The following is a 20,294-nucleotide window of genomic DNA, read 5'->3' as shown; positions in this document are numbered from 1 at the left end:
CCAAATCAGGCAGAGGAGCAAGTTGACTGGATGCAGGCAATGCCTTCGCCTCTGTTGAGAAATACAAAGAATTTGGTCTGCCAAGCCTGCGGGAAGCCCTTTGTGCTGCCTTCAGCTAGCAATTTATCGACCATCCGGGGGAAAAAGGTCAGCTGGACGGCTGCACACAGCGATAGCAGAAAAGGAAATGCTTTGCCACAGCATCTGCTAATGGGACAAGCACCATGAGCTTTGCTGTCCAGCAGAAATGCCACCTCCCAGTGGCATTTAAAGCAGGAATCTGATTTAAAAGATCAGAATACAGAATACAGAATAACAGAGTTGGAAGGGACCTTGGAGGTCTTCTAGTCCAACCCCCTGCTCAAGCAGGAGACCCTACACCATTCCGGACAAATGGCTGTCCAGCCTCTTCTTGAAAACCTCCAGTGATTAAGTACATACAACCTCTGGAGGGAAGTCCTTCCACTGGTTAATTGTTCTCCTTGTCAGGAAGTTTCTCTTTAATTCCAGATTGCTTCTCTCCTTGGTTAGTTTCCACCCACTGTTTCTTGTCTTCAGGTGCTTTGGAGAATAACGTGACCCCCCTCTTCTTTGTAGCAGCCCCTCAAATACTGGAACGCTGCTATCATGTCCCCCCATAGTCCTTCTTTTCTCTAGACTAGCCAAACCCAGATCCCTTTGGGAGATGGATAAGAAGGAGCAGAGTCCTTGGGGACAGAAAGGGAAAAAATGACACATGGACAAGAGAATTTGGACCGGAACCCATGAAACCCCCTCCCCAAATCCCATCAAGGGCTACCAGACCTGTCAACCACAAAGGCAACAGGAGCTGCCAGTCCTGTCAATCAACAAAGCAAGGAGCTTTGGGGATAAAAGGGACCCTGAAGCCCCCACTTTTAGAGCCTGTTCGGATCCAGACCCGGAGACTTCCATTCCCCTGGCCGCCTAGTGAAGGAGGTGGGTGGGTGTGCCTGGGTGTGTGTGTGTGTGTGTGTGCACACCCGAGAAAGAGCAAATGTAAGTTGTCACCAGCAAAGTGTTGCTGTTCCTTTAAATCCATCCGGTCTCCGGGTCTTCCAAAGAACCGGTTGTGGTTCCCCGCTGGGAGTTTGTGTGCAGGCAAGGCACACAAGCCACACACCAGCAGCCCGTGTAACACTGGCCCAGCTGGGCTTCTGGGAGGTCCAAAAAGGGAGATGTGGAAGAGCAGAGAAGAATCCCGGCTGAGAAAGGAGAGCTGAAGGGGAAGGAAATATTCGGGCTGATCAAAAGGGGCTCCAGGACTGATTAAACCGATAAACAAGCAAGGAAAGAGAGCTGGGAGAGGGGAGGACAGGCCAGCTTGCAAGCTTCAAGGTGGGAGTGATTCTTGATATGCTCGCTTGGCACTACCCTCCCCGGGGCTGGCAAGGCCTTCCCACGGCCTCTGGGCTCCCTCACCGCCTTCGGCTTCCAAGCAGAACCGCGGCAGGGATGAAACCACCTGGCCATTTTGGTGTGCAAAGGAAGGGACTTTTCAGCCCTAAGGCAGCTCACAGAAAGAACACAAAGCCGCGCCAGGAAGCCTCCAGCAACTTGCCTGCAGGTCAGCCACCGTCGGCCCCGTCCAGCTGCTCAAAAGCCTCTCGGTGCCCCGTTACGGTCATCTTCACGTCCAGCCCTCCGAGCAACCCGTTCTGCTTTCCGGCACCCAAGAGGAAAGCGCAAAGGAGGGGTCCCTGGTCCAGCCCTCGCTCTCAGATTGTGAGCCTCGGCATCTCCAGGCACAAAAACGAGAAGCGAGCGGCCGCAGAGGAGGCCAGGCTGCCCAGGGCATCCTTGCGTCCGGGTGCTTTTCCCAAAGGCAACTGGACTTCCTTTGCTTTGCTTGAAGCGGTTTCGCTTCTCACCCATGAAGCGTCTTCGGTTCTGACTGAATGGGGGAGGATGGGAGGATTTATATTCCTTGCAGTCATCTGGTCATTTGCGCTCTTTCTGGGAGTCATTTGAGGCCCCTTGGAGGTTTATCTGAGCCCTGGGCAAACACCCCCGTGTGCTATTCGGGTGACCCCGGGGGCACAGACGAGCCTCCCAATGGCCTCAACGACTCTCAGAAAGAATGCAAACGACCAGCTGTCTGCAAGGAGTATGAATCCTTCCGTTTTCCACCCTTCAGGCAGAACTGACGAAGCTGCTTGGATGGGAAGTGAAACATCCTCAAGGAAAAACAACGTCCAAGTGCCTTTTGGAAAAGCACCTGACCTGAATCAATGAGAATCTCCATAGACATCCCTTTTTGGTCGGCACGATGTAAAAAAGATGTCGAGACTCTGGAAAGAGGGCAGAGAAGAGCAACAAAGAGGATTAGGGGACTGGAGGCTAAAACATATAGGGAACGGTTGCTGGAATTGGGTATGTGTAGTTTAATGAAGAGAAGGACCGGGGGTGATATATTAGCAGTCTTCCAGTATCTCAGGGGCTGCCCCAAAGAAGAGGGAGTCAAGCTCTTCTGCAAAGCGCCTGAAGGCAGGAGAAGAAGCAACGGATGGAGACTAACCAAGGAGAGAAGCAACCTGGAACTAAGGAGGAATTTCCTAACAGTGAGAACAATTAATCAGTGGAACTTTTGCTTCTGGAAGTTGAAGGTGCCCCAACACTGAACATTTTTAAGAAGACACTGGACAACCATTTGCCTGGAATAGTATAAGGCAGGGGGTCTTCAAACTTGGCCCTTTTATGACTTGTGGACTTCAACTCCCAGAATTGAGGAATTCTGGGAGTTGAAGTCATAAAAGGGCCAAGTTTGAAGACCCCTGGTATACGGTCTCCTGATTGAACAGGAGGTTCGACTAGAAGACCTCCAAGGTCCCTTCTGTTATGGTTATTCGCTTCTTGCATGCAGGAACTGTGAAGGCCACGCGTGGCACATCAGAAAGGCCCCTCGGGGTGTATCAGTGGGCTGAGCCTCCATTCTTCAAAGCAGCGGCCTCTATGGAGCAGCCCTTAAGGGAGCTGCAGGGTGGTCTGGCCAGACATCATCCCCGCCCCCCAAAAAGCCTGGAAGAATAATTAGCTTTCCAAATTGTAGAGAGGAAATTGCCCACTCGGCAGGCTGGCCGAGAGGATCCATTCAGCTGACTATCCAGCCCGGCGGGCCGGCGCGTTTCTCCCCATTTGATCACAGTAGAGGGAGCCTCGGCGGGGCCTGAATCATCCTGGCAATCTGGGCTCCGACGGAGAGAGTAATTATTTCCATCAAAGAATGGAAAACGGTTCGGTGGGCAGACAGGACCCCTCTCGCTCCGAGCGAAGAATAAAATGCGCTCAGAAGTCTGCTATTGTCAGTGAGCGGGAAGAAAAGAGCCGAGACGAAAAGGCCTTTCTCCGGGTTTACTGCTTCCACGTGTTCTATTCTGCGGCCAAGCAGCCTTCAGGGCGCCCGTCATTAACCTCTGGAAGGGAAGGCAGCTGCACAGCCAGCGCTGAACAGGGTCACCTGGGAACACCTGCAGCTCCGAGCTGAGCTGTGGGGGCCCTGCCGCTCTCTGAGTTACCCTGCTTCCTGGCGGGTCTTTCATCGGCCAGGCATGGAGAGGAGGAGGAGGAGGAGGAGGAAGAGGAGGAGAAGAAAAAAGGAGAAAGGGAAGGAGAAGAAAAAAAGGAGGGGAAGGAGAAGGAGGAGGAGGAAGAGAAAAAAAGGAGAAAGGGGAAGGAGGAGGAGGAGGAAGAGAAGAAAAAAAAGGAGAAAGGGGGAGGAGGAGGACCGTGGGGTCGTTGGTGCGTTCTGAGCTTGGGAGTTTCCTCGCAGAGGTTTCATGGCCCAACTAGGGCCCCCCACGAGTGCTAGGAACGCTCCTCCACCGGGCTCAGGACTCCTCCCAAAGATCTGGATTTGCTTCTAAGGCCTCGACTCCCACCCCACCCCAGCCCACCACGGCCACCAGGGGCTACTCACCAAGGCATCTATGAGGACCTCGGCTCCTTCCTCGCTTTCATGCAGGGTGTCGATATCTGTGAGCTCCTGCAGAAGATCCACCACCGCAATGGCGACATGTAGGAAAGGGTTAAGGCAAACCAAGGCTGACGGGGGAATTCTGGGAGTTGAAGTCCACTAGACTTAGAGTTCCCAAGTGTGGACATCCCTGGTCTAGGGTCAAGGGTCAGGAGTCCCACTGCAGGTCGGAGACAAGACTTAAGTCCGTAAGTCTTAAAGCTGCCAATGTTGGACACCGTGGGTCAAGGGTCAAGATTCCCAATGGAGGTTGGACACAAGACCTTTCTCCCCAAGTCTTACAGTGGCCAAGGTTTAGGGCCGCCATTCCCATTTCCTAGTGGCTTGCCACACCTGGAATACTGCAACCAATTTTGGTCACCAGATCACAAAAAAGATGTTGGAGAGTTTGGGAAAAATTCAGAAGAGCAACTAAGATGATCAAAGGCCTGGAGACCAAAACATACGAAGGACAACTGGGGGAGTTGGGTTTGGCTAGTCTAAAGAAAAGAAGGAACAGGGGAGGCATGATAGCAGCATTCCGGTATCTGAGGGGCTGCCACAAAGAAGAGGGGGTCAATTTATTCTCCAAAGCACCAGAGGGAAGGACGAGAAACAATGGTTGGAATCTGATCAAGGAGAGAAGCAACCTGGAATTGAGGAGAAACTGCCTGACAGTGAGGACAATTAATCAGTGGAACAGAAGCTGCCTTCAGAGGTTGTGGGTGCTCCATCACTGGAGGTTTTTAAGAAGAGACTGGACAGCCACTGGTCTGAAATGGTATATGTTCTCCTACTTGAGCAGGGGGCTGGACTAGAAGACCTCCAAGGTCCCTTCCAGCTCTATTCTGTTCTGTTCTGTTCTATTCTATTCTATTCTATTCTATTCTATTCTATTCTATTCTATTCTATTCTATTCTATTCTATTCTAATTCTATTCTATTCTAATTCTATTCTATAATCTGTTTAATCTATTCTATTCTATTACATTACTCTATATTCTATTCTATTCTATTCTATTCTATTCTATTTTATTCTATTCTATTCTATTCTATTCTATTCTGTTATTCTTTTCTATTCTAAATCTATTCTATTCTATTACATTCTAGTATAAATCTATTCTATTCTATTACCTTACTCTACTATTCTATTGTTATTCTGTTCTATTGTTATTCTATTATATTTGTTATTCTGTTCTATTCTATTCTATTCTTATTCTATTCTACAATCTGTTTATTCTATTCTATTCTATTACATTACTCTGTATTCTATTCTATTATCTATTCTATTGTTATTCAGTTCTATTCTAAATCTATTCTATTCTATTCTAGTATAAATCTATTCTGTTCTATTACATTACATCACTCTACTATTCTATTCTATTCTATTCTATTCTATTCTATTCTATTCTATTCTATTCTATTCTATTCATCGTTATTCTGTTCTGTTCTATTCTATTCTATTGTTATTCTGTTCTGTTCTATTCTATTCTATTGTTATTCTCTTCTCTTCTCTTCTTTAGTGTAGGGGTCCCCAACCCCTGGGCCACGGCATGCCAGCAACCGGTCCGCAGAAACAAGCAAAGCCCCATCCACGGGATGCATGCAGCACACAAAACCACGCGCCCTCCGGTCTGCGGAAAAAACCTCTGTCCACGAAACCGGTCCCTGGTGCCCAAAAGGTTGGGGGCCTCTGCTTTAAAGACACCTCAGGCCCCCAACATCAACAACCCAGTTTGTTCTTCCTCGCCAAGGGTTCAGAAGACCTGCCAAGGACCTGTCTGACAAGCTTTGATGTCCAAACGCATCCGGGATGTCCTTGTGCAAACACGCTGCTCACCTGAACTCGCTTCCCTCATCTTTTGATCCTCTTTCTTGCCTGTGGTGTGCGGTTTTGAACTGAATTTTAGGAACAAAGGGAAAACGAAGGGTTCCCCCCCCTTTCCTTACTTCCAAGAGTGATTTACAGATGAAAATGGCGGGTTCAAGACTCCAGGGAGAGATGTGTCCTCGGGGAATCTCGATGCTATATGTCAAAACTCTTAAGCATGCCCCGTAAATTGATATGCCAATGGTGAGACATGCAAGTTTTTTTTTTCCTGAATAGCAATCGTTCGCTCACCGTTTATCCTTGGTGTTTCAAACTGTAGCCCGAAGGGAGGGAACAGAATAAATTTCCTGGTAGACAGCAGGTTTCAGATCAAACAGAAATGCTGCTCTCCACTCAGCTTGGAAAGATAAAGTAGGACAAGAGAAGGAGGGCTGTTCATCGGGAGTCAGAAGCGGTGGCTGCTCCATCACTGGAGTTTTTTGGGGGGAAAAACTGGGCAGCGACTTGTCCGTCGTGGTCCAGGCTTTCCTGCTTGAGCAGGGGGCTGGACTACAACAGGGGTCCCCAAACTCCAGTCCGTGGACTGGTAGTGGGCTGCAGCGTGCCAGCAACCGGTCCACACAAACAAGCAAAGCCCCATCCGTGGGATGCAGGCAGCACACAGAACCACCTACTCTCCGGTCCGTGGATCACCATTCCCCCATGGAGCCGGTCCCTGGTGCCCAAAAGGTTGGGGACCTCTGGAGTAGAAGAGGTCCCCTTCCAGCTCTGTTGTTGTGACTGATCTCTCGTCATCTCTCGTTTCCGATCCAGGCTTGGTCCCACGGACCTCTGCTCCCAGGGACTGGCCCAGATTGGATTCTTGGCTATCAAGGCACATCCAGGCAACAGAATAACAGAGTTGGAAAGGACCTTGGGGGTCTTCTCATCCAACCCCCTGCTCAAGCATTTCAGACTGTCCAATCTCTCCTTAAAAACTTCCAGTGTTGGAGCACCCATGATTTCTGAAGGCAAGCGGTTCTGCTGGTTAATTGTCCTCACTGTCAGGAAACTCCTCCTTAGTTCCAGGTTGCTTCTCTCCTTGGTTAGTTTCCATCTGTTGCTTCTTCTCCTGCCTTCAGGGGCTTTGGAGAAGAGGTTGACCCCCCCCCTTTTTTTCTCTGTGGCAGCCCCTCAAATACTGGAATATTGCCATTATGTCACCCCCCCTAGGCCATCTTTTATCTAGACTAGCTATGCCCAGTTCCTGCAAGTATTCCTCGTAGAATTTAGCCTCCAGATCCATTCCTTATCTTTGCAGTAGCCGTCTGGTGTTTTATGCAGGGTACAGAATAATAGAGTGGGAAGGGCCCTTGGAGGTCTTCTAGTCCAACCCTATGCTCAAGTAGGAAGCCCTATACCATTTCAGACAAATGCTGCCCAATTTCTGCTTAAAATCCTCCACAACATCTGGAAGCCAGCCTTTCCACTGATTGTCCTCACCACCAGGAAGTTTCTCCTTAGTTCCAGGTTGCTCCTCTCCTTGGTGAGTTTCCATCCGTTGCTTCTTGTCTTGCCTTCAGGGGATTTGGAGAACAGCTTGAACCCCCCACCTTCTTTGGGGCAGCCCCTGAGATGTTGGAAGACTGCTATCGTGTCACCCCCTGGTCCTTCTCTTCCTTAAACTAGACATGGATGCTGATGGATGGGCTCAAGTTCTCAGCCCTTGCTAATTGAAACTATTATTGGTGCATTATCTTTTGCTTGCATCTTCTTTCACCTTCCGCAGAGGAGCCTGCCAGCCCACTAACTTTGCTTACAGAGATTTTATCCACTGTGTGCTGTCGGGGTATTAGCTTTAATCAAACAGGAGCTGCTTTGCATTCCCTTCAGGCCTTTTCCTTCTCCAAATCCCAGGCACAGCTCCCGAGGGAAGGAGACCTCCTCTGGCTGCGTCACAGCCGTCTCCCTTGCACACCGCTCCGGAGGGGGGCCTTTGCGCAAGCTCTGTGCCAGAGCTTCATGTTTTGCCTCCTAATATTTTGGCAACTTCCTGCAAAGGCTCCTTCCCCCAGGACTGCAAGGCCAGCCCAGATTCCACTTTGATGCAGAATGAGCCCAGCAGCAAAAGCAGGAGGGAGCCACGAAAAGCCTGACAAGCCCAAAGTGACAGAGCTGGAACGGACCTTGGAGGTCCTCTAGTCTAACCCCCTGGTCAAGCAGAAGGCCTTATATCCTTTCAGACAAATGGTTGTCCAGTCTCTTTTGAAAAGCCTCCAGTGTTGGAGCACCCACAGCTTCTGGAAGGAAGTTGTTCCACTGATTAACTGTTCTCACTGTCAGGAAGTTTCTCCTTAGTTCCAGGTCGCTTCTCTCCCTAATTAGCTTCCATCCATTGCTTCTTGTCCTGCCTTCGGGCGCTTTGGAGAATGCCTTGAACTCCTCTTCTTTGTGGCAGCCCCCCAAATACTGGCACACTGCTATCATGTCCCGCCCCCAAGTCCTTCTTTCATTAAACTAGACACCCCCAATTCCTGAAGCTTAGAATAGAATAGTTTGAAGGGACCTTGGAGGTCTTCTAGTCCAGCCCCCCGCTCCAGCAGGAAACCGGCGTATACCATTTCAGACAAGTGGCTGTCCAGTCTCTTCTTAAAAGCCTCCAGGGATGAAGCACCCACAACTTCTGGAGGCAGGTTGTTCCACCGGTTAATTGTTCTCACTGTCAGGAAATTTCTCCTTAGTTCCAGGTTGCTTCTCTCCTTCATGAGTTTCCATCCATTGTTTCTTCTCCTGCCTTCAGGCGCTTTGGAGAATGCCTTGATCTCCTCTTCTTTGTGGCAGCCCCTCAAATACTGGAACATTGCTATCATGTCCACCCTAGTCCTCCTTTTCTCTATAGACTGGCCATTCCCAAATCCCGCAGCCGTTCTTCGTATGTTTTGGTCTCCAGGCCTTGGATCATCTTAATTGCTCTTCTCTGCCCTCTTTCCAGAGTCTCAAGATCTTTTTTATATTGTGGTGACCAAAGCTGGATGCAGCATTCCAAGTGTGGCCTTATGAAGTGGTACTACGGTCAACGTTTATTATCGTCCCGGACTCGGCTTCTCACGTCTGTAGGGGACAGAACCGGCAGTATTTTGTCTTCTTCACGGCTGTCACCAGCAAGACCTCCATCATTTATGCCCCTTTGCCTGACTGGCCCATGCAAGTCAACCTTTTAACAAATGAGACGGTGCTGAGGCTGCCGAAGCCTTCAGAAAAACCTCGGGGAAAAGAACTGTCAAGGCCACAGAGCTGCTTACGCAGAGGAAATATTTCTAGATAAATTTACTTTGGGTCTGCTGCTGCTGCTTTTTTATAAAAGTGAAGGGGGAGGTTTTGCAGAAATCAGCATTGCTTCGTTGAAGCTCAAATCCACAAAGGCAGGCACCTCTCTCTCCGAAATGGAGGCCCAGTTGGCTTCAGCTTGATGATGATGATGATGATGGTGGTGTGATATTATCCATTCAGTCGGGTTCGACTCTTGCTGATTCCATGGGCTCCTTCTCTCCATAGCTTCCGATTTGAGTTGTTCTATGCCAGGACTTCTATGTTCTATGCCTTGTGGACTTCAACTCCCAGAATTCCTGAGCCAGCATGGCTCAGCTTGGAAACCTCTCCCTTTCCCCTCAGCATAGCTGGCTCAGGAATTCTGGGAGTTGAAGTCCACAAGTCATAAAAGAGCCGAGGTTGCCTACCCGTCCTAGAACATGAGGCAGCATGAGGGAACTATGGCCCCTTCGTGACTTGTGGACTTCAACTCCCAGAATTCCTCAGCCACATGGGGGAAATTTTGGCCCTTTCATGACTTGTGGACTTCTATGCGCTGGCTGGTGTCGACTCTGGGGGCGTCCAGCCACTGTGTTCTTTGACAGCCCGGTTTCCTTTTACTGCTAAGTCTTCCCAACATAATCGCTTTCTCCAGGGAATTCCTCCACATGACATGGTCAAAATAAGCAACATGCAGTTTTGTGATTTTGCCTTTCCAGTCCACACGTCTGGTGTTATGCATTCCATACTTGCTTGTGTCAGCCTCCAGCTTGAGAATCCAAATGAAAGTCCAGGTTAGAATAGAATAGAGCTGGAGGGGACCTTGGAGGTCTTCTAGTCCAGCCCCCTGCTTAAGCAGGAGAACCTATACCGTCTCAGACAGATGATTGTCCAGTCTCTTCTTAAAAACCTCCAGTGATGGAGCGCCCATGACTTCTGGTGGCAAGCTGTTCCACTGGTTAATTGTCCTCACTGTCAGGAAGCTTCTCCTTAATTCCAGGTTGCTTCTCTCTTTGATCAGTTTCTAACCGTTATTTCTCGCCCTGCCCTCTGGGGCTTTGGTGAATAACGTGACCCCCTCTTCCTTGTGGCAGCCCCTCAAATACTAGAATCCTGCTATCATGTCTCCCCTATTTCTTATTTTTCTGTTTACTGAATACACGGCATAATAATGTTGAAGCAAAACTAACTCTGAGGTTCCCAGACACGAGTTCACAGAATTAAATCATAATTTCTCCAGCCAAACCCCCACCCTCTCATGTAGTCCATGTAAACAATTTCACTTTGTTATGGGAACCGTCTGCTTCCTCTCAGCACCTGCTGTGGTGTCCTTGGAAGGGTTTCAGGCTCTCACAGTCTTCAGCGGAATCGTAGCGGTTTCGCTTCTCCATCTAACCCATTGTAAAGCAACACCTCCCCATCCCCCTTTCCTCTAATGCAGGGGCATTCAAATTTGGCCCTTCTGGATTTCAACTCCCAGAATTCCTCAGACAGTATGGGAGAAACTTTGGCCCATTCATGACTTATGGACTTCTGACTTGTGGTGTGAAATTATTCTCCAGAGCAGCAGAAGGCAGGACAAGAAGCAACAGATGGAAACTCATCAAGGAGAGAAGAAGCAACCTAGAATTAAGGAGAAACTTCCTGACAGTGAGGACAATTAACTAGTGGAACAGCTTGCCTCCAGATGTTGTGGGGCTCCATCCCTGGAGGTTTTTAGAAGAGACCGAAGAGTCACTTGTCTGAAATCCTATAGGTTCTCCTGCTTGAGGAGGGGGCTGGACTAGAAGACCTCCAAGGTCCCTTCCAGCTCTATTCTATTCTGTTCTGTTCTGTTCTATTCTATTCTGTTGTTCTGTTCTGTTCTGTTATTATTCTATTCTATTCTGTTATTATTCTATTCTTTTCTATTATTATTCTATTCTATTTGTTATTGTTCTATTCTATTATTATCCTATCCTATCCTATTCATTTTCTATTCTATTCTATTCTATTCTATTCTGTAATTCTATTCTATTCTATTATTATTCTATTCTATTCTGTTATTGTTCTATTCTATTATTATCCTATCTTATTCCATTCCATATTTTCTATTCTATTCTGTTCTATTGTATTATTCTATTCTATTTGTTATTGTTCTATTCTATTATTATCCTATCCTATCCTATTCCATATTTTCTATTCTATTCTATTCTATTCTATTCTATTCTATTCTATTCTATTCTATTCTATTCTATTCTATTCTATTCTATTCTTTTCTGTAATTCTATTCTATTCTGTTCTATTCTATTATTATTCTATTCTATTCTGTTATTGTTCTATTCTATTATTATCCTATCTCTATCCTATTCCATTCCATATTATTCTATTCTATTCTATTCTATTCTATTCTATTCTATTCTATTATTCTATTCTATTCTGTTATTATTCTATTCTATTCTATTCTATTCTATTCTATTCTATTCTATTCTATTCTATTCTGTTATTATTCTCTTCTCTTCTCTATTCTATTCAACGTACAATTTATAATGCACAGTAGCCATGGAAGGTATCACAACCGAGTTTTGTCGGCACAGCCAAATTAACGGCCGAGTCTTCCAAACGTGAATTGCTTCCTACAGCAAATTCCCCCGCGTGACACGGCCCGAGTAAGTGAGATGCAGTTTCGTGATTTTGCCTTCCAATGACATGTCTGGTGTCTTGCCATCCGGGACTTGCTTGTTCGTCCCTTTTGCTGTCCGAGGAATACGCAGGCGCCTTCTCCAGCACCGCAGCTCAAATGAGTCCACGTTCTTCCTGCCTTGCCTTCTCACGGTCCAGCTTTTGCAACCAGAGGTAGCTATGGGGAACGCAATAGAGCGGAGTAAGCTACGTTTCCTTGCCAGCTGCTCCTAGCTTGACTGCCTCAAATGCAATGAGTGTCGACAGCACGCCCAGGCACTTTCACAAACACAAGTGAGCACGCACTGCTCAGCGTACCAAAAACATCCACCGTGTAGCAGTGTTTGTCCCAAAGGTGCTTTTGTCCAAACGGCGACTGGACTTTATTTGATTTTTCTTGAAGATGTTGGTTAGAATGGAAGGAGCTTCTTGGATGAGCAGCGAAATGTCTTCAAGAAAAATCAACTGTCAGGAGAAAAGCACTTTGGGGATATCACGTAGCGAAGAACCCAAACCGAAGAGAAAAAATCCTTTTTCTTTCCTCTCAAAGAACACTTGAGACCTTGTTCTTAAATCTTCCTTTTTCTTTTTTTAACTCTGCCTTCTCATCTACCCTGCGTTCCCTCCTGGCCGAGATAACATTTCTAAACAGAGTTTTTTTTCAACTGTTTCTTATCAGTAACTGGGAAAAGCAACAGGCTGACATCCGAAGGATGGCGTTGGGTAGATTTGTTAAACGTCCACGGCAGACCTGCAGGCAATTTTCACAAAGCCTTTTCAGTTTGTTCCACCGCAACTCCAGTTTAACTCAAGATAACAGACAGACGGGACTCCCAGCTGCTCGCTAACATGGCAGATAGAGGCTGCCTTAATAAGCGCTGGGGAATAAGGTCCAGGAAAAAAAATCTGGCCTGCTATCCTGATAGAGCGGGGGTGTCCAAACTTTAGCAACTTGTGGGTTTCAACTCCCAGAATTCCCCAGCCAGCATGCCGTTATCACATTTCATCACATTTACCAAACCTAGAACTAAGGAGAAATTTCATGACAGTGAGGACAATTAACCAGGAGAACAACTTGCCTCCAGAGGTTGTGGGTGTTCCAACACTGGAGGTGTTCAAGAAGAGACTGGACAGCCATTTAGCTAAAATGTTACAGGGTCTCATGCTTGAGCAGGGGGCTGGACTAGAAGACCTCCAAGGCCCCTTCCAACTCTGTGATTCTGTTACCCAAGGGAAGCAACCTAGAACTAAGGAGAAATTTCATGACAGTGAGATCAATTAACCAGGGGAACAACTTGCCTCCAGAAGCTGTAGGTGCTGCATCACTGGAGGTTTTGAAGAAGAGACTGGACAACCATTTGTCCAGAATAGTATAGGGCAGGGGCCTTCAAACCTGGCCATTTTATGACTTCTGGACTTCAACTCCCAGAATTCCTCAGCCAGGCACGTTGACTCAGGAATTCTGGGAGCTGAAGTCCACAAGTCATAAAAGGGCCAGGTTTGAAGACCGTTGGTATAGGGTAAGGGTGTCTAACCTTGGCATCTTTACAACTTGGGGACTTCAACCTGTCCAATTTTGGCTATTTTAAGACTGGTGGACGTGAAGTCCACCAGCCTTAAAGTTGCCAAGTTTGGACATTCCTGTACTAGACGGGCAGTGATAACAATAAAAAAAAATCAGTTCTAATTTACGGAAGGAGACCAAACTTTCCAAAACGGGCTAACAAATGGAAGGGTCTCTCAGCCAGCCTGCCTCCTTCACCTCCCACACAATCGGCCCATCAGCAGTTTGAATTGCGTTCCCCATCCGGCCACCTGGGCATCTACCTGGGGGGGGGTCTGCACTCAGTTTCTCCCAAGATTAACCTCTGGATCTTCAAACACGGCCCTTTTATGACTTGTGGACTTCAACTCCCAGAATTCCCCAGGCAGCGTGCCTGGCTGAGGAATTCTGGGAGTTGAAGTCCAGAAGTCATAACAGGGCCAAGTTGGAAAACCCCTGATATAGATTTAAGAGGAGTGGACTTCAACTCCCAGAATTCCTCAGCCAACGTGCCTGGCTGAGGAATTCTGGGAGTTGAAGTCCCCAAGTCATCAAAGGGCCAAGTTTGAGGACCTCTGCTCTGGAGCTTCCTTTGGAGACAGGCAGTCCACACCCCACTCAGCCCAAGACCTTCTTCCGGTTGCCAAGCCCCAAGGAACGCAAGTGTGACACAAACGAAGTGAGAAGGATATCGGTGTTGTCGTGTCCCAGCAGCCCAAGGAGGGAGTGGACGGCGTTGAGTTCCACCAGGAGATGGTAGAGGTCCGGCATGGTGGCAACGACATGCATCTCTTGAAGGATGTCGTTGAGATCCAGCTCGGATTCCATGAATCTATGGACAGAGGAGCAAACGTCAGCAGGATCCAAGAGATCTAGGAAGATGCTTTCCGAAAAGGCAACTGGACTTTCTTGGGTTTTACTCCTTGAAGACGTTTTGCTTCTCGCCCAAGAAGTTCGAAGGTAGAACTGAAGAAGCTTCCTGGATGAGAAGCGAAACGTCTTCAAGGAAAACACCAAGAAAGTCCACTTTCCCCAAAGGTGCTTCTTTTCCAGGAGGCAACAGGACTTTCTTTGTTTTTTCCTTTGAAGACATTTCGCTTCTCATCCAAGAAGCTTCTTTAGCTCTGGCTGGGTGGTGAGGAATAGAAGGATTTATACTCCTTGCAGAGAGCTGGCCGTTTGCATCCTTTTAAAGAGTCGTTGAGGCCATTTGGGGGTTTAGCTGTGTCCAAGTGGCCTCAAGGACTCTCTAAAAGAATGCAAATGAGCAGCCGTCTGCAAGGAGTACAAATCCTTCCATTCCCTCACCATCCAGTCAGAGCCGAAGAAGCTTCTGGGATGAGAAGCGAAACGTCTTCAAAGAAAAACAAGAAAGTCCAGTTGCCTCCTGAAAAAGCACCTTTGGGACAACCAGGAACTGGAGGACTGAGAATCTCCAGACATTTCCTTGAAGATGTTTCACTTCTCATCCCAGAAGCTTCTTCAGGTTCTGACTAGATGGTGGGGAAGGGAAGGATTTATACTCCTTGTAGACAGCCGGTCGTTTGCCTCCTTTTAGATAGGAGTCGTTGAGAACACTTGGAAAACCACAACAATGGAAATTCTGGGCTTAGTTGTGGTCAAGGACAACCTGTACTAAAAATCTAGAAAAAGCTACAGGGAATCTCAGATTTGGCTTGACTATTGAATTATTCCAAGGAATGCGCTCGCTCTCTCTCTCTGCCTCTTTCTTTCTCTTTTTCTTTTTGCTGTTTCTTTTCTTTTTCTTTCCTTCTTTTTCTTGTCTCTTTCTCTGTTTCTCTTTCTCTCCCTCTTTCTCTTTATTTCTTTCTGTGTCTTTTTGTTTCTCCCTTTTTCTTTGTTTCTCCCTTTCTCTTTGTCTTTCTTTGTTTCTCCCTTTCTGACTCTTTATTTCTTTCTGTTTTTTCTTTGTTTCTCTCCTGTCTCTTTCTTTCTCTGTCTCTCTTTCTCTTTCTTTCTTTCTCTCTTTCTCTCCTTCTTTCACCACCCAGAGAACAAAGCAGACGGGAGCACGCCAAGTTCAAAAGCAGGAGGGCCAGGAGAATATGGCTCCCTCAGGAAGCGAGGGATGACTCTCCCTCAAGGTCTGCAGACGGAGGGAGGGTGTGTGGGACTACTGTGTGTGAGAGATAGACAGACAGGGAAAGAGAGAGAGAGAGAGAGAGAGAGAGAGAGAGAGAGAGAGAGAGAGAGAGAGAGAGAGAGAGAGAGAGAGAGACTGTTCTGGATCTTTAGTACCAGCAGTGCTCAACTTACAACCGCAATGGACCCCCAAATTTCCATTGCTAAACGAGACAATTAAGTTTTATCCCGTTTTATGGCCTTTCTTGCCACCGTTAAGTAATTATTAAGTTAGCAACATGTCCCTTGTGAATCTGGCTCCCCCACTGACTTCGCTTATCAGAAGGATGCAAAAGGGAATCCAGGGACGCAGCTACCTTCATAAATACGAGTCAGTGGCCTGTGTCTGAATTTTGATCATGTGACCTTAGGGGGATGCTGCAATGGTCATTAAGTGTGAAAAACGGTCGTGGGTCACTTTTTCAGTGCCACTGTAGCTTTGAATGGTCACTGAACAAACAGTTGTAAGCCGGGGATCGCCCGTATGTTGCAACTCAAGTATGAATAAGGTTGCGAGGCTCAAAAGATGAAAGAAGGTCAGAGTGCTGGGACCATCTCGTCCCAAACTCATTTTCGTGAGGAACCATTCCGGTCAGGCACCAAGAACTGAGGAAGCAAAGCTGTTCAGACGAATACGAGATTTATTGCATGCCGACAGTTCCCTACAAGAATCTGATCTACTAATGGCAAACGAAAGGCAGATAAGAGTCGATGGAATGTGAGGTGGGCTGGACTTAGATCGCTTGGGGTGGTCTGAAGGGACTCCAGACTCATGACGTGCTTGACCCCTCCACCCTCGGGCTCAGCCTGGCCATCTCCTACTCTTCTAGAGTCAATGTTGGCCTTGTTCTTGAGAACGTCAACCTCCTCTCGGAGGGAGTGAAGAGCCACCGCCATCTCCCTTCCCAGCACCAGGGCCTTCCGGAAAGGAGAGCGGCGCCTGAGGAAACAGGTCGACCCCAACCCGACTTACTTCTCTGGATTGTCTGGGAATTTGATCCGGAGTTCCTGGTTCTTGTAAGATCTTTTCTCAAAGGTGAGGATCATCTTCTTCACGGAGCTTTCATCCAGAGGTTCCTCCTGGCCAAACACAGCCTCGTTTAAGGACGTGGTCACGGCACCCACAAACCCAAGTTTGAACAGTCGCCCTTCAAGGAAAGCAGCTTCACGGCATCGGAACCGTCTTTCTGCTAAAGGCGGGGCTGGCCGCCATCTTGGATCAGGGCCACCCCAACACTGGAGTTCTGGCGAGGGAAGGCCGGGAGGGTCTCCCGTTTCTCCACTCCATTTCCCCCCCCCCCCGCTGCTGTGTTACATAACAATTGGTGGGAGAGCACCAAGGAAACACACACACCCCATTTCATCTCTGAACTACAAATATTCTATCTTTATTGGTGGGGAGTGGGCTTACCTGAGAAACCAAAGGGGATCACGTGATGCCCCCAGGACACTGCAACCGTCATAAGTATGAGTCAGTTGCCAAGCGTCCGAATTCTGATCCTATGACCATGGGGATGCTGCAATGGTCGTTAAGTGTGAAAAATAACTTCGGTCACTAAATGAACTCTTGCGAGTTGGGGACTACCTGTGAAAATAGTGGGGCCCTTTTGCAGGAAGAATACAGGAAGCGAGCGGAATGAGAGAATTAACAAGGGGAGTTTTTAAGGCTGTGTCGAAAAACATTGCAAAATTCGTTCAACTGTGTTGTTGTTGCTGCCAACTTTGTGTTGTTGCTCCCAGAGGGAAGAGGTGCGATTGGGGGGGGGGGGTGTTGTAATGGGTTTTCAACTAAATAATGGATTTTTTTTAAAAAAAATGGGGAAGCTGCCTGAAAGTCAGTTATGTGTGAGTTGGGTGGCTGCATACATTTGTTTAATAAATAATAAACCCAACCAATAAATAAATGTTGCTGGTTTTTCAACACACACACACACACACCGGAATGCGGTGAATTGTCACCTTGGGAAAGTAGCCCTGATGGGGAATGCTTCTTTTTCCGCGTCTGTGTGAACACCGGATAGTATAAGTGACCTCAAGGTGTCCTTTCTCAAAGAAGATGGCGAGCTAAGCTTGACTTGGGATGGTCTAAGGCAGGGGTGCTCAAACGTGGCCACTTTAAGACTGGCTGGCTGGGGAATTCTGGGAGTCTTAAAGCGGCCACGTCTGAGCACCCCTGGTCTAAGGACTCCCCCTCTGGGCAGGGGGCTGGACTAGAAGACCTCCAAGGTCCCTTCCAGCCTTAGGAGTCCCTGTTCTTTTACAGGGGGTCCCCAACCTCGGCCGCAGGACTGGCTGGGGAATTCTGGGAGTCGTAAAGCGGCCAAGGCCGGGGAGCCCCGTCATGTGACTCACACCCTCTCCTGCCCAATCGGAGAGGGCGCCGCCTTTGAGGGGGGGGGTCAGCCTGGCCCCGGGAGGGAGCAGGGGAGGGGAGGGGAGGGGGAGCCAAGCACGGGGGGGGGAGGGGACAGGACAAGACCCTCACCCACCTCCTCCTCCTCCTCCTCTCCTCTTTCCAAGATGTGCTGCAGCTTCTTCTTCTCCTCCTCGGACTCCTCGGCGGGTGGGGAGGGGTCTTCCTCCCGGTAACGGCCACCACGCTCCCGGGAGCCGGCCGGCTTGGGCCGCCCCTTCAGCTGCTCCTCCTCCTCGTCTTCCCGCGTCCGCTTGGTGCCCCTGTTGGGCTGCGAGAAGGGAAAAGGTTCAAGTGGTCGGCAGAGGAAGGCCAAACACCCCCCCACACACACTCCCAGCCCTCGTCTCTCGGGGGGGGGCAAAGTAAAAGCGGCCCTGGGGGCCCAGCCGTGGCCTCCAACACAATCCCTGCAGCAAGAGGGAGGCAGGCAGGATTTGGCCCAGTTGCCCCGTGGGGGGGAGGGAGGGTCAGTGGGGGGAGGTCCAGGGGCTCCCTGCCCATCTGTGCCAGGTGGAGGCTGGACTCTGCCCCCCCCCTCAGAGATGGGGAAAGAGACGCCTGCAATGGGTCCCCCCACGGGAATCCCCCCCCCGTTCTCTTTTTCTTCTTTCATTCCTTCTTTTGCTTCCTTCCCCCCACTGTCCCTTCCGTTCTTTTTTTTCCTCCCTCCCTTTCTCTTCCCTCTTTTCCTCCCTTCCTTTTCCTCCCTTTCTCCCTCCTTTCCTTTCCTTTCCCTCCCTCTTTTCCTTTCCCTCCCTCTTTTCCTTCTTTCCAACTCTTTCTTTTCTTTCCTCCCTCCCTCCCTCCCTCCTTTCCCTTTCTCCTATTTCTTTTCCTCCTTCCTCCCTTCCTCCCAGACTGCCTCAGGCCTGCCAGGAAAGCTCCACCATCTCACCTGTGGAGGAGCAGAGCCCCAAGCGCTTCGGCAGCCTGGCCAGGAGAGCCAGGGGGTCACCCCAGGGGGGAGGGGGCTCCCCCTACTCTCCGCGCCCCCTACCTTTCCTTGAGTTGCTTTCCCCCACTTTTCCTTCCCACGGCAGGCCGGGCGCTCTCTCTCTCTCTCTCTCTCTCTGTCTCTCTCTCTCTCTGTCTGTCTCTCTCTCTCTCTGTCTCTCTCTCTCTCTCTCTCTCTCTCTCTCTCTCTGTCTCTCTCTCTCTCTCTCTGTCTCTCTCTCTCTCTCTGTCTCTCTGTCTCTCTCTCTCTCTGTCTCTCTCTCTCTCTGTCTCTCTCTCTCTCTCTCTGTCTCTCTCTCTCTCTCTGTCTCTCTGTCTCTCTCTCTCTCTGTCTCTCTCTCTCTCTGTCTCTCTCTCTCTCTCTCTGTGTCTCTCTCTCTCTCTCTCACACACACACACACACACACAGAGCATCCAGGCTCTCCTCCATGGAGGGAAGCGCGGGGGGGGGGGGTTGGCTAGCAAAAGTGGGCGGGATGTAAGAAAAGCCTGAATCCCAACAAAAAGAATGTCTCCCCCCCCAAGCAGAGAGAAAAGTCTTTTGCAGGCTTCAAAGGGCGGTATACAAATATAATAAAATCAAAATCAAAATCAAATGGCCACTTAGAGAAGTTACAAAATGGCCGTAAAGGTTTGCTTCTGACGGCTCCTCTGGGCCAGGCACACCTGCGGCGGCTGCCTCGGCTTCCCTCCCTCCCTCCCGCCCTTCCTTTTTAATCAAAAAGGCAGGGAGACCACAGCTGTGATGGAGGGCTGGCCGGGAAGGGGGGGGACGACACACGGAGTGCAGTTAGACACAAAGCGACGGAGCCCAGAGGAGCCCATCTCGCCAGAACCGTGGCTAAATTAAAGCCCCCCCCCCCGATGCCTTTATAGGCAGCTGCAGCCAGCCTGGACCTCAGCTGGGAGACCCCCCCACCCCACCCCCAGGCCGGGAGAAGAGCCTCTTTGGGGCCAATGAGCAGAGAGATCAACCTGGGAGCACTGAGGCTGCCCCCCCCACTGTCCATCTGCAGCTGAACACCAGGGAAGCCCCCAGAGGTCTTAATACCCCTTCCTTCCTTCCTTCCTTTCTATTCCTTCATTCCCTTTTTCCTTCCTTCCTTCCTTCTCTCCATCTGTTCCCTCCCTCCCTCCCATCTATTCTATTCCTTCTTTTTTCCTTCCTTCCTTCTGTCCATCTGTTCCCTCCCTCCCTCCAATCTTCCTTCCGTTTCCTTTCTTCCATCTATTCTATTCTTTTTTCCTTCCTTGCTTCTGTCCATCTGTTCCCTCTTTCCCTGTTTCCTTCCTTCCTTCTTCAATTTCCTTCCTTCTATCCATCTGCTCTGCTCCTTCCTTCCTTCCTTCCTTCCTTCCTTCCTTCCTTCCTTCCTTCCTTCCTTCCCTCCCTCTCTCTGCCCCCCCTCCTGACCTGCCAAGGGGGCAGCTCCACTCTCCCACTGAGAGCAATGGGCCTCCTGGCGCTGAGCTGACCACTGAAGGAGCAT

At 49.1% G+C, this 20,294-nt stretch overlaps 1 protein-coding gene across 2 annotated transcripts in view; it reads right to left on the bottom strand.

Moving 5' to 3' along the window:
- The window catches only part of CTNNBL1 (catenin beta like 1), a 98,505-nt gene that overhangs the window by 66,252 nt on the left and 11,959 nt on the right, over positions 1 to 20,294 (bottom strand). The window contains exons 2-5 of one of the 2 annotated variants that reach the window (XM_081323760.1): positions 17,924 to 18,118; positions 16,408 to 16,514; positions 13,985 to 14,124; positions 3,935 to 4,032 (exon numbers count right to left, since the gene is read on the bottom strand). In XM_081323760.1, coding sequence (XP_081179886.1) covers positions 3,935 to 4,032; positions 13,985 to 14,124; positions 16,408 to 16,514; positions 17,924 to 18,118 — 540 coding nt within the window. The remainder of the gene's footprint in view (positions 1 to 3,934; positions 4,033 to 13,984; positions 14,125 to 16,407; positions 16,515 to 17,923; positions 18,119 to 20,294) is intronic. The other variant, XM_081323761.1, reaches the window with a different exon arrangement.

This window comes from Vipera berus (genome assembly GCF_964194415.1).
Source record: "Vipera berus genome assembly, chromosome: 3".
NCBI lineage: Eukaryota > Metazoa > Chordata > Lepidosauria > Squamata > Viperidae > Vipera > Vipera berus.
The sequence above is the reverse complement of the archived record's forward strand: the minus strand, read 5'-3'. Positions and strand labels throughout refer to the sequence as shown.